This window comes from Nycticebus coucang, chromosome 15, assembly GCF_027406575.1.
Source record: "Nycticebus coucang isolate mNycCou1 chromosome 15, mNycCou1.pri, whole genome shotgun sequence".
Lineage (NCBI taxonomy): Eukaryota > Metazoa > Chordata > Mammalia > Primates > Lorisidae > Nycticebus > Nycticebus coucang.
This window is the reverse complement of record NC_069794.1, coordinates 10,583,994-10,598,190: the sequence shown is the minus strand read 5'-3', so window position 1 is coordinate 10,598,190 and position 14,197 is coordinate 10,583,994. Positions and strand designations below refer to the sequence as shown.

Genomic DNA, 14,197 nt, shown 5'->3' with positions numbered 1-14,197 from the left:
ATATTAAGAAAATGGCAAATGTTTTGTCTTCTTGCTTAGAGAATAACCAGGCCTAATTGTCACTCTGGAAGAGAGGATTAGGGAGGGGGACTGGGCAAAGGTGACCATGAGGCTAGAACAGAAATATTTTTGGTGTGGTGGGAAACTCTGAGCTCTCAGCGGGATGATTTTGGTTTTTTTCCACCTCTCTAGTTCAAAGCTGGAACCAGGCGTTGGTGAATTCCAGTAACATGATGGAGTGAGCAGGACCCGGCGGGCCCCCTCTGCTCCTGGGATGTGCCTTCTCCACTCCCTTCCTCCGGTCTCCTCCCATTGTCCTCTTCCTTTTCCTTTTCTTTCCCCTAATGCTCAGATACAGCTTCCCGCGGCTGATTTAGTGTCTCCCTGTTAAAACCATTTAACTTTGTCCCCTTCTTCTTTCTTCCCAGAGGCTCTCAGTTTCTTTTTTACTCTCTGCCCCAATGCCATCCTCTCTGTTCCATAAAATGTCCCTGGAATTTGGATAGCTTCAGAGTACATTTATGTCTTTCTATTACCTACTAGCAACCTAATAAATAGAAAAACTAGATGCTCCATATTTTTCTTGTGCCCAAAAGACCAGTTACATGTAGCTTACTAGTTGCCTCTGTTTCTCAGTTGCTTTTCCTTTCTGGTTAGTGACCCTAGGTAGGATAATGGCATTCTTCCATGGGTCATAACTCATTATACTCTGTGCCAATGTTCAGTATCATGGGAATTACATGAACACTGGATGCTGAAATTAGTATTAAGAAGAAAATTAGGCAAAGGGCCATATTTGCTTCCTAATCTCTATGAATTATATTTGCCAAGATATCAAGGAAGGATAATAGCCATTTTTCAACCTGGGTGATGTATCCTACTGAGCCACAATGTGGGAGAAATCACAGGAAAAATGAACAAGAAATTTGTTTAAAGCATAATGTTTTAAAATATGTATAAAATTCGAAACTATTATTTAACACGTCAATAGTATAAACAAAACCACACTGGCTAGAAGTAAAATCAAGTGAATAAACGTGTGTACAATTTAAGCACAAGGCATATTTCCAAAGAAACACACACACTCACCTATGTGACAATTATATGTGTGTGCATATATGTACATAGGAGGTCTGACAATTAACTTCATAAACTCATCCTAGAAAGCGTGCTACATACCGCATTGCTGAATATCACCACAGTCACCTTCAAAGTCCTCTCCACTGGTCATTTGATGACCACAGTGATATTAGGCTATCAAGTATGTAGCACTTTTTCTAGAATGAGTTCACAAGCTTAAATGCCATACCCTCATATATTCTCAAAAAGTGTTAGAAATTGTGCCAGAAAAACAAGCAGCTAGCATCATAGATTGGTAGAATATCAGATACATTAATAACATCTCAAAATTAATACATTGTTTTAAATAAACTGATCTATATGAAGAATGAAGGAAGAACAATGGAGAATTTCACTCTCATTTGGGACACCTGGATGTAACCAGATGAACCTGGAGTCTTGCTTAGCTATAGCTTTGTCTCCCTGCTCTGAGGATAATGAACGGTTCTTTCCCAGCACTCTGCAGAAAATGCTGGGGCCCTCGTGTGTTGCAATGGGTGTTGATGGTTAGACATGGTCTCTGGAGCTCGGTTTATTTCATGAATCCAATGTACCACCCAGTAGCTAAAATCAAACCAAAAACCAACTACCCCCCCCAAACCTGGAGAGGGACTAGGGGATCCTGCCAACACCTGAATAGTGAACAGTTTCTTGAGGATGGACTGCGCTGGTGTCATTCAGAGACGGTACAAGTAGCAGGATTGGGCAAAGAACCCCCGTATTGTATCCTCCACGAGCATCTGACTGCAGAGGCGTGAGACACAAGCCTCTATGTGCGTGACTCTGGGGAAGGACAGACAGTGTTTCAGGGTTAGCAGGTCCTACACTGGGCAAAATGCCCCAGCAGTGTATTCCAATTCATCCAAACCCAAGGATTGAGCGATGGACAGAGGAGCCCACGTTAAACGGGAAGCAGCAGCATCCCACCACATGGTGCCAGAGCTACAGATCCTGCAAGAAGATGAGCAATTAATTCATGGCAGGCTGAGCAAGGCCACTCTGAGCCTCTCCTGTCCAGGTGCCCTCGGAAAACTGAGCAGAGACAGCAGCACAAATCAGGCCACATAAGTGAGCAGTGCCCACTGGACACAGGTGCAACCACCTCCGCAGACCAGGCTGATAAAAATACTCTTGAGAGGAATGAGTCCATTATCAGAAAACCATCTCACATAAAGTAGACAAGACTTTGGGGACCTCAAAAATGCTTATTGCAGACAACACAGCATTTATCTTATCGTTCTTAATGAAAACACATTTCATTCCTACACACTCCTTCATTCTGCACTGACAGCTGGGGCCAGGGGGTGTGACGCCAGCCTACAGAGGTGACCGACTCAGGGTTTCCGGATACTGCATGAATGAAGAACAGCACAGATCTGCCTTCAAACTTATGTAAACTTCAACTTACCAGTAGAAAAGTTAGGAAATATACGTGAGTTATTTCATTCTGTGTTGGTTTTAGTGTCTGTGCAATCCATCCACAGCTTGTCACCTGCTGTTCTTATCACCCTGGTCTACAGCTGCCCTCACCTCTCCATGGGCTCCTGCAGCATGGCTTGTTGTGAGAATCCCCACCTTAGATGCACTTGCAGGAGGGGGTAGGTGACTTTTATTAAACCTGCAGATTCCTGGGCCTGCCACCAATCCTACTGAGCTGAAACAACTATAGGTTGATCAGAGGAATCTAAATTTTTTTCTCCATCCAGCCCAGGTGATTCTTATGAGTCATAATATTTGCAAAGCAGTGTATTTTCCTGATTTACTTAAAATATCTACATGAAGAGGGATTATTTTCCTCTTAAGAGACTTAGAAGAGACATAATTTCAGGAGAACACCAGGACTTACCGACTCCCAGATGCTTGCATCCGGGTAATAGAAACATTTATAACACCATTAGGGAAATAATACTCTCATAAATGCCAGCCTGTGATAAAAAAAAGCCGTAATGAATTCTTATACATTTTATGTGAGATTTTTATTTCATCATTCAGAAAAATCCATCAGACTAAAACTAGAATTCTAAACTGCAAAATTAACTTAAAGCATCCAAGGGAAATCCTGTTGTATCGGAGATGAGGAGCTAGCCCAGGTGTATTAGGAAATGGTAACACAGGTATTGAGTGTCAGATCCAGGCTCCAAGTATTTTAAACAAAGCCCAGGGCTTGACCCATTGGATCATCTGCCTCTTTTCCTGCCTTCCTTCCCTCCCCGTCTTTCTTTTCTTACATCAGGAGCACATTCCGACTTAAACTCTTCTTTTCACTGCCCAGATGACAAATGACATTTTCCTTTCATTCTCAGTTTCTCTTTAGCATTTAGAATTTGCATTCAAAATCCCTAATCCAAACATATGAAATCTAAAATGTTCAAAGTCTGAAATTTTTGAGCACAGACATGACACCACAAGGGGAAAATTCCACACGAAATTACTTAACACAAGATTTGTTTCATGTACAACATTATTAAAAATATTGAATAAAATAAAAAAAAAAAACCTTGGCTTCCCAAGGAGCCTTTTCTTATTCTTTCAGAGTCACAGGTTGTTTAGAAAACAAGCAAACAAATAACTTGACTATACCACCTCTCAGCACTGTAAATAGTTTACAGTTGGTAAAGATCACTTTTTCTTTAACATCATTCTAAACTAAGTTTTGAACAAAAGTGTTTCTTCGTCAGTTTCTTTTCTGTGACCTTGCAGCTGATACTGTACCTTCAAGCAATAGTTTATATGTGACATTTTGCATGTAAGTGCCATATTGCAATCCTTATGACCTCAAAGGAAAGAATTATTGTCACATGGAAGAAAAGATTCTGCAGGGAATAAGAGTCTTCAAAATTGGAAATGCGATTACTATAGATCAGTCGAGATACCTTTTTCTGCCTCCCTAAGGAAGAATTATCTGACACATTGAATATCTTTATTTGGATATTAAGGGATTACGAGAGTGACTTCCTAAAATACAAATAAAGGAATATTCACCTAAAGTCAAATTGCTGATGTGATGTTCATTTAACAGAATTCAACTGGAATGAACTGAGTCTTTGACTAAATTCTCAATCTATAGATGCTAAATAAATTTGATTCCATATTAGAAACTAGTTAACACTGCACACACATTAAGCTGATTTTTTAAAGCTGACATAAACTTAAAATGAATGACTCAGTTTTCCAGATTTAAATCTTTATGCATCTTTTTTTTCCTAAATCTGAGTTCAACTAAAGTTGTCCTTTTAAAAGGTTTACTCAACTTAGTTCAAAACTTCTTAGTGGGGTTAACAATGTTTGTCATAGCTTTTAATGTTTCAAGCTCAAATGTCAAATGCCATACATTTTAATAATATAATCATTGTATAACATCAAATTTTCCCCTGACAAATATATTTCTAGGATTTTTATTTTTCATTCAAGAATATCTAAAGGAAACAGCTTATTTTTCATATTATGCTTGTTAATATTTGCTCAAAATGAAGCGTATACATACCCTAGGTAACAATTCCCTAAAGGTTTTCATTACATCATCATGCGCTTAAAACTTCTTGTTAGAAAAGGCGCCAGACTTTTTTATGAAAAATGTCTGGCATGTTGAAGTAATATAGAAAAACAGTTAAATATGTAAGCGAGTGAGTCAGACTAACTATGCTTAACGCTTTTCTGTTCACTGGCAGGATGATCTGGGGCAGATTCTCAAGCTCTCTGTGTATCGCTGCCCTCATTTTAATAGTATTCACTTTTAAAAAGGTTTGTGGAAACATTAAATGTGCTAATACCTCTAAAGTGTTTAGAACAGTGCCAGGTAGAGTGGACTATACAAATACTACCACTACTATTTTTGTGTAAATTAAGCTATTATTACTGAATAGTGTAATAATTATTACACTGCACTCTATACCATTATTTTAGTAGGGTCTAGGTAACAAATTTTAGTAGGCTCTAGGTAACAAATTATGGAATGAAGCTCATAAAACATTCTTTGTATTGAAATAGTTGAAATTCAAATTTGATTACACTGAAATAAACAGAATACTTTAACTATAAAGTGTTAGTCAAAATTTGAAACCACTTTTGGTCTTTATCCAAGTCCTTTTCCTAAAAGATGGCTGAGAATTATGTCTTGGTGTGGGCAGAGGGATTCTCTTGGGGAGGGGCCTGGGCAAACAGTGCCCCTTATCAGACTTTGGGTTCCAAGGGGAAATTTAAAAAATGGAAAGTCAAAAATTGAGCTCTGTAAGCCAGAGAATGATGCCACCCAAGGGGAGGCCCAGAAGCCAAGTAAGGGAGGATGAGGCCCATGGGACCAGAGATCAGCATGAAATCCTGTGGCCGTGCTGCTTCCCACAGCTCATGGATAGGGGATCTGGTTGCCATGCAGGGAAGGTGTATTTACAGTGCTGAGGACTGCACTTGGTAGTTAATACATTTCTTGTTTCTATTCCTGTTACTTAGACTGTACCAAGCATAATTAATAATTTTATTGTAGGCTAATCTACATACTAAAGAGGATATGCCCTACCTTCAAAAAAGAATGGCTTTGAATACACTTATAACTTCATGACAAAAAAAAAAAACATTAAGAGTATCTCAGTAGCAAAAAGACAAAACATTTAAATCTTCTCTGTCAGCAACACATATACCAGCATACGACAATGTGATACAATCACTAAGGGAAAGAGAACCAGAGGCCACAGCAGACACGGCCTCAAATGATTCTGAGACATCTCAGGGATTACTTGGGGGAATGTAAAGAAACTAAAATGAAAAGAACAAATGTCAAATCAATAAAAATTGACCCGTATCTGAAATAAGGCATCTCTAGAAAATATTATCTGTATTGGTTTTTTTCTAAAGGGAGCCTAGGGAATTCTAGCTTGATCTCGCTAACAATGTGTTGCATATTCATCTTGTGCTAGAGAATGGTATTTGCATAATGTGGGATCCAGTACCCTGTGCAGGAGCACCCTGCAAGGAGCTCAGATGCAGGCTGAAGAAGACAACAGCCTGACTTTCTGAGCACACCACAGCTTGCATTTAATTTCCCTTTGATGGGATTTCCCAAATTTGCTGAAGATCGCATTCCATGAGAGCATCATTCCTTACAGAACGTTTTTGCTTAACACATATGCGTGTGTGCGTGCATATATATTTATGCAAATATATATTCATGCATATATATTTACTTGTAATTTTTTTGGTGGTGGTGGTATTAACAACAACAGTTTTAAAGAATGAAGTTTTATAGAGGATGACATAAAAACTCAAATAAGAGACTATTTGAAGGCATTTGAGACTTCACTCTATCTCATTTCCCTGAAGAGGTGGTAAGAAGAAGCATCTTCCTTAAGTCTCTTTTACTCGGACATGTAGCAGAAATGAACTCTAACTGTAATATAATGTATGAACCTAACACATCTGAGTGCAATTGAGTTGTCAAGAGAAAATATTCTGGAAGAGGCCACATGGCTCAAAAAAATGCTCAACTTCTAATAAACATTACCACAAAATAAAAAGACTAGCATAAAATATAAATTTTAATCTTATAAGTATTTGTTTTCTAATAAAATACATTTATATGATTCTCATTTTAAAATACTCTCCTTTTCCTTTCCTCGTTTTTTTTTTAGAATTCACATTGTTTAATTTTTAAAAACTAATGTTTTACCAGAAACCTGCTAAGATAAGCACATGTCTAAATAAAAATGAATACAAACTCTTTCAAGATTGACCAGTTATCTATGAACTGGGTCATTTTTTTAAATGTGGCAGATGTACAATTCAAGATGTAATATCATTCTTTCATTAGATGTATTTCCATTGCCAAACATTGAGAAATGTGAAAAAACAGTCCCTATAATGTCCTAAGAACGATCAAGTACTAAAGGAAAAAGGAAGAATGGATAGACACAGAACGTTCCAGTTTTCGTTGTTGTGGTTGTTATTTTACACACATTGAAAGAATGGCCAATATCTTGCATATTACTTACTGATGGGTAGAGGTAACCTTCTCCATTCATGGCTATATACAACCCTGTCTTCACTCCCTGGATGGCAACAACGCGCAGTCCCACTGGTATGAGGTTGAAGAGTGCTGGAATGATAAACGTGGTCTGTCATGAATAGGCAGGAAGAAACCAAAGCAAGCAGTTTTCTTTTCTCTGTCCTTTCTTTTATTTATGAAACATTATTTTTGTTGCTGCTTTCTGAGAAGTTCCAATTAAATAACTTTCTTTTCTCTTTATAATTAAAAGTTTTGTTATGAGTGAAATTAGCACTGTAAGCAGTCCTAAGAGGGAAATTCATTACATTAAATGCCTGCAATTGAAAAACAGAAAGAGAGCATGTCAACAACCTACTGAATCATCTTAAGGAAATGGACAAGGAGGAGCAATCTAATCCCAAACCTAGCAGAAGAAAAAAAAAATAACCAAAATGAAATCAGAAATAAATGAAATTGAAAACACAAGAATCATTTAGAAAATGCATGAAACGAAAAGTTGGTTCTTCAAAAAGACAAATAAAATAGATAAACCTTTGGCCAGATTAACTAGAAGCAGAAAAGTAAAATCTCTAATAACCTCAATCAGAGATGAAAAAGAAGAAATAACACCTGATACCACAGAGATACAAGAGATTATCTCTGACGACTATAAGAAAGTCTCTATGCCCAGATATTTGACAATGTGGAAGAAATGGACCAATACATGTAATTACACCATCTCCCTAGACTTAAGCAAAAAGAAATAGATCTCTTGAACATACCAATATCAAGCACCGAAATAAAAGATACAATAAAAAATTCTCAAATGAAAGAAAGCCCTGGACCAGATGGCTTCACATCAGAATTCTATCACACCTTCAAAGAAGAGCTTGTACCTATATTGAAGAAACTATTCCAAAAATTGAGAAGGAAGGAACCTTTCTAAACATATTCTATGAAGCAAACATCACCCGATTCCAAAATCAGAAAAGGATCCAACTAAAAAAGAGAACTACAGAACAATTTCAATAATGAATATCTATGCAAAAATACTCAATAAAATCATAGCCAATAGGTTACAGCTACACTTAAAAAAAAATTATACATCATGATCAAGTAGGCTTCATCCAAGGGATGCAAGGCTGGTTTAAGATACACAAATCCATAAATGTAATTCACCATATCAATAGAAGCAAAAATAAAGATCATGTGATCCTCTCAATAGATACAGAAAAAGGATTTGATAAAATTAAGCATCCTTTTCTAACAACTTACGTACATAGGCATAAGTGGAGTATTTCTTAAACTGATTGAAGCCATCTATGACAAACCTACAGGTAACATCATACTGAATGGTGTAAAATTGAAAGTTTTTCCTCTGAGAACTGGAACCAGACAAGGATGTCTTCTATTGCCACTACTATTCAACATAGTGGTGGAAGTTCTAGCCAATGTAATCAGGCAAGAGAAGGATATAAAGGGCATCCAATTGGGGGAAGAAGAGGTCAAACTCTCACTCTTTGCCAATGATATCATCTTATACTTGGAGAACCCCAGAGACTCAACTACAAGTCTCCTGGAAGTGATCCAGAAATGCAGTCATGTCTCAGGGTATAAAATCAATGTCCACAAATCAGTAGCCTTTTTATGTGCCAACAGCCAAGTTGAGAAGCTAATCAAAGACACAATTCCCTTCACAGTTGCTTCAAAGAAAATAAAATTCCTAGGAATAAAATAACAAAAGAGGTGAGAGAACTCTACAAAGAGAATTATAAGACCCTAAGAAAGGAAATAACAGAAGATATAAAAAAAAAAAAAAAAAAAAAGGAAGAACATACTACTCTCTTGGCTGGGAAGAATCAACATTTGTTAAAATGTTTATAGTACTCAAAGCAATCTACAGATTCAATGAAATCCCTATTAAAATACCAACATCATACTTTGAATAACTAGAAAAAATAGCGATTTGTTTTGTATGGAATCAGAAAAAAAAACCTGTACAGCCAAGGCAATTTTTTTGTAACTAAAACAAAGCTAGAGGCATCATTCTACCAGACTTCAGGCTATATTACAAGTCCACAGTGATCAAAACAGTATGGTATTGGAACAAAATAGAGACATATATATTTGGAACCAAATAGAAAACCAAGAGATGAAACCAGTCTCTTAAAGCAATCTAATTTTTGATATACCAAACAAAGCATACACTGGGGAAAAGAATCCCTATTCAACAAATGGTGCTGGGAGAACTGGATAACCACCTGAAAAAGACTGAAACTGGGCCTGCACCTTTCACCACTTACAAAAGTTAACTCAAGATGGATAAAATCTAAGATGTGAAATGATCAAAATCCTAGAATAAAGTGTGGGGAAAACTCTTGATATTGACCTGGGGAAAGATTTTATGAAGAAGACTTCAATGACAATTGCAACAACACAAAAATAAACAAATGGAACTTAATTAAACAGAAAGATTTTGTATGGCTAAGGACACACTTAAAGCAAAAATACTACCTTCAGAGTGGGAAAATATATTTGCATGGTATGAATCTGAAAAATCCTTCATAACTGGGATCTATAGAGAATTCAAATTAATCAACAAAAAGAGCAAACAATCTCATCTATCACTGGTAAGAGACATGAAAAGAACCTTCTCAGGGAGATGGACACATGGATAACGAACATATGAAAAAATTCTCATCATCCCTAATCATCAGAGAAATGCAAATCAAAACCACCCTCAGATATCACCTGACCTCAGTGAGAATAGTCCACATCACAAAGTCCCAAAGTTGCGCATGCTGACATGGATGTGGAGACAGGGAAACACCTCTACACTGTTGGTGGGACTGCAAACTAATACAGCCTCTAATGGTGACCAACTAACCAGTTATCCTCCTCAGTACCCTTCCTTTGGATCTTAGCTCCACTAAGCAGACTGACTTTGAACTGTCTCCTCTAAGGGGCTCAGGAATTATGACACATATACAGAGAAGAAGGAGTTTTATTTTTGCTTATTTCTATGATTTAACATTAACTACGGGCATGGGGTTGTGGAGTACCATCGTAACTCTCAGTAGCCCTTCCCTGTGGGAGAAGGCCACCTCATACTGACTCTTGTTTAGAATATCTGGACTGTACCAACTCCTTTATATTTTGAAAAACTAAGCACCATGTGATAAATTTCTGATTTATGTGCGAATCTTTTTGGTGTGGGAAAATAATCATATTCCTGTCCATGCAATCAATTCAAACCTAATTATGCTAACATTCATGCATGCCTTGTGATATTTTTAGGTACCATATATTTGATAGAGACCAAATGGTATAATTCTAGAAGACAAATGAATCAGGAACTCACCAAAATAACGTGGTGTGGGAAACAGAAAAATTATACAAGATAGATATCTGAGTATATCAGTACTGGCTTTTCCATTCTTATGATACTTTACTAAGGAGATCAGGTTAAAACAAAAGATGTAGTATACACCCATATAAAAGAAAAACAATTAAATTCAAGTAGGGGAGAGAAGGCGAAAGAGAAAGGGAAAGGGGAGAGGGAGGAGGATTGGTACGCTCTCACCTAGTGGACACACTGTAAGTGTATGGTACACCCCCTGGGTTAAGGGCTCACATACAACTTGGACTTTGCCTGAAAAATGCAAACGATGTAACCTAATTGTTTATATCCTCATATTAATCTCAAATTAAAAAAATAGGTATTAAAAAGAAAGAAAAATTATACAAGATAATTCAAAACAGCCATACTTAAAACAAAAGTAGTTTCTTTAACCAGGATTTTGGTGGGAATGTGCATGATAAATACACGGCATTATAACCCATAAAATGTAATAAGAAACCAATTTTTATATCCACTGTCACTTGGAGGGCCATTCAAAGTTGACCGTGAGGGAACTGGTACTAATTAAAGCCACAGACACCCACATTCATTGAGACATCATTATATTTTTCTACTCTCCATATTTTACATAATTACAAAGCAATGTCACAAAGCCCGGGGTGTCTGAATAATGAACATGTTTGAGCAACTTTGTTTATTCAGTGGAACACTCTAGTTTTCCATGTAACAGAGATTTTCAACTCCAGCTGCACGTTAAAGGTAGCTGTGCTCATACAATAGCATGGCCAAGTTCAACCTCCAGAACTATCAAATTATAATCTCTGGCAGTGAGTTAGGGCATGAGGAATTTTTTGGAAAAGCTCCATAAACGGCCATGGTATGAACCACCAACCTAAAAGCTGTGAGGTGGTGGTCATCAAGTAACTGACAAAGTTACACACCAAATTAGGAGGTGAGAGGAATTTTCTTTTTAATGGTTTTAAGCATCTGTATAGTTCTTCTCTGTTTGAAGTATCTAGGAAGTCTGGTAATAGGAATAATGAAGTTAAAGGGGAAAAAAATCCACAGCATCCTTAGAAACAAACTGGGGTAAAGAAAAACCAATACCTAGTAAAACACAATAGTTCATAGTAACAGTGACAGATAGTAGAATTTTAGAGAAATACACCTCTGAAAATGAGTGCGGTGATGACGCCACCCAGGTGCTCACTAGCTTTCTTGACAGATCTTTCCGGGGCATGCCCCAGTAGCCAATAATTAGCAGTCAAGTCACTACAGCACCTTCTCCACCAGGACCATACACCCCTCATCAATGACAGTCTTGCCATTTTTCCTTCCCAGAGATCTCCAGATCTTAGGCTGGAAACCCTTGAAGAAGAGGTTTACCTGCTGGTGGGCCTTTTTTTCTTTTCTTGACTCATCTAAAATTTTTAACAAAGACAGCTTAGCAGGATGGTTCCGGCTTCTCCTCATTCTAACTGACCTCATATTTGGCCGTGGGAAATGTATTGAATTCCAGCCATGAAGAATTGAAGAATTGACTCTCCTTTTCTTATCCGTTGGCATTTGGACTGATATCTGGGTAGGTTTTAGGTTACTTCTCATTATTTTTCTTATTAGGAATGACTAATCCATGTTTTGGATTCAGGGGATTATCAAAAAATGTAAATATGTTTGTGAATTATTACATCCTTATTATATCACCCTCCTCCTCAAACAAAAATACCTGGGCTCTAATTAGGACCTGTCTGTCGTCATTTCTAATGCACACCTCCACTTTTAAATAATGTTTTTCAATGCTTCCATTTTTTCCTAAGACTCATCAGACCATAGCAATGAATCAGAAAAAAGAAAGTATCTTAAAACTCATCCTAAAAAACAGTGTTTTTCAACTGAAAATGATGACAGGACACAAAAGTAAATTAGCAATTCTGATTGTTCTTAAAAAATCTGCCATAATCCTGCCAATCTTTATTAAATTTTGTAGTTGTACAATTTGTATAGCCTTTCAAAGAAAGAACATTATCTCACCCTCTTTTATCAGGTCTTTCCAAATGTAGAAATAGTAACGAAACCAACCTAGCTGGCTTACAGTGTACATAAAACGAAACATCACATATGGGAAAGAAGCTGTCAACACAATCTTTGCATAGGGATTTGAATCCCTCCATCGTGGGTATTATGGTTTGGTTCTGATTTGCTGTTACTCAGGGGATCCTGTTACTGTTTCCTTCTCAAGACTTTTCTCGACTGACATTTTTCAGGGGGCATCAAAGATTTCAAGAGTTTCTCAGTTTCTTGCTCCTTGCAGAGAAGATATGTAACGGAAGGAAAAAGCATACAGTTAGAGAACAGAAAGTTGAGTATATTTTTGGTATCTCACCTATCCAGTTTAGTGTTTAACAATATTGCAATAATCAGACCTAATGATGCGTATGTCTGCATATAACGTCTACATGTGCACTTTCAAAATTAAAAATCTACAGCTTATTCCATGCTGAAGCATTTTGCTTTTAAAGATAATTTATCAAGTGATATCATTAAGGGTAAGCATTACGTTTGTTATTACAAACATACAAACACATACACATAAAGAGAAAAGCAAGGGGTAAAAAATCCATTAACAACTTTGTTTGAAAGAAATTATTTTTCCAAATAGTCCCCTGAAGGAGCATTTTCACACAGCCATAGTTTATTTCCTATCCTGAAAACTTTTGTCATCATACGGTGTTAATCTCTAGTCCGATGAATCTTTCAGACCTCATAGCTCATATCATTGATCAGAGTTAGGGAAAACTAGATTTCATGTTCTATTACACTCTAGACAAAGAAGACCAGAGAATATTACAGACATCAAAATTTAGGAAATCTCTAAACTCCATGACCTCTACAACTGTTCAACATAACAAAAAGGAAATGCCTCTTGTCAAGACAGGGAAAGGAGTTAAAGATGGAAAAATGAGCAGATATACATTTACTAGGTCAAACCATAAGAAACTGACATCTTTTATAGGTCAAAGATGGTCAAGTAATGATAATTTTAAGATCCAATCCAAAATTTCACCATGTAAACAATTGTGGACATAAAAATGCCCCCTCTTCGTTCCCTGTACCAGAATTGGTTTAGCCTCTTTTTTCATAAATCAAGAGAGGAAATAAAATTAAAATAATGAATAAATATAAAAATAAACATAAAAGGGCTATATAAGACACAAGAGAAAAGAAATTTGAGATTGAAAAGGAAAACCAGTATAGACCTATTTTATATCATTAGCTGCTCACAAAATCAGTGTTACTGACAATTTAATCACTAGAATTTTAAACAGAAAATGCCTATAATTTGGTTATGTGTATTGTTCAAATACTTCCTTCTTTTCATGGAATGATGTTTATATGTGAATAACAAAATGTAAATTAATGAAAAGATTCATATGAACTCCTGATCCACTAGTAATATTTCTTGTGATCAAATATTCTAATAAAGACACTTTTGCTTTTCACTAACTCTCCTTAACCATAAAAAGTTTGTTTACTTTTGAACTAACATGCTAAATTAAAAATAATCAAATGCAATATAAATAGAAAATGGGAAAAGAAAATATAGAAAGTTGAGTAAGGAAGGACACGAGGCAAAGAAAAGTTATACCTAAAGAAGTGGCAAAAAGAACACAGACATTAATACAGTGGAAGGCCTGTGGCTTTTTTTTTCTTTTTTTTTTTGAGACAGTCTCACTTTGTTGCCC

General features: G+C 36.6%; 1 protein-coding gene across 2 annotated transcripts in view; it reads right to left on the bottom strand.

The window, feature by feature from the left end:
• The window catches only part of FGF14 (fibroblast growth factor 14), a 675,946-nt gene that overhangs the window by 139,618 nt on the left and 522,131 nt on the right, over positions 1–14,197 (bottom strand). For both annotated transcript variants that reach the window (XM_053563372.1, XM_053563373.1), the window contains exon 3: positions 7,101–7,204. In XM_053563372.1, coding sequence (XP_053419347.1) covers positions 7,101–7,204 — 104 coding nt within the window. The remainder of the gene's footprint in view (positions 1–7,100; positions 7,205–14,197) is intronic.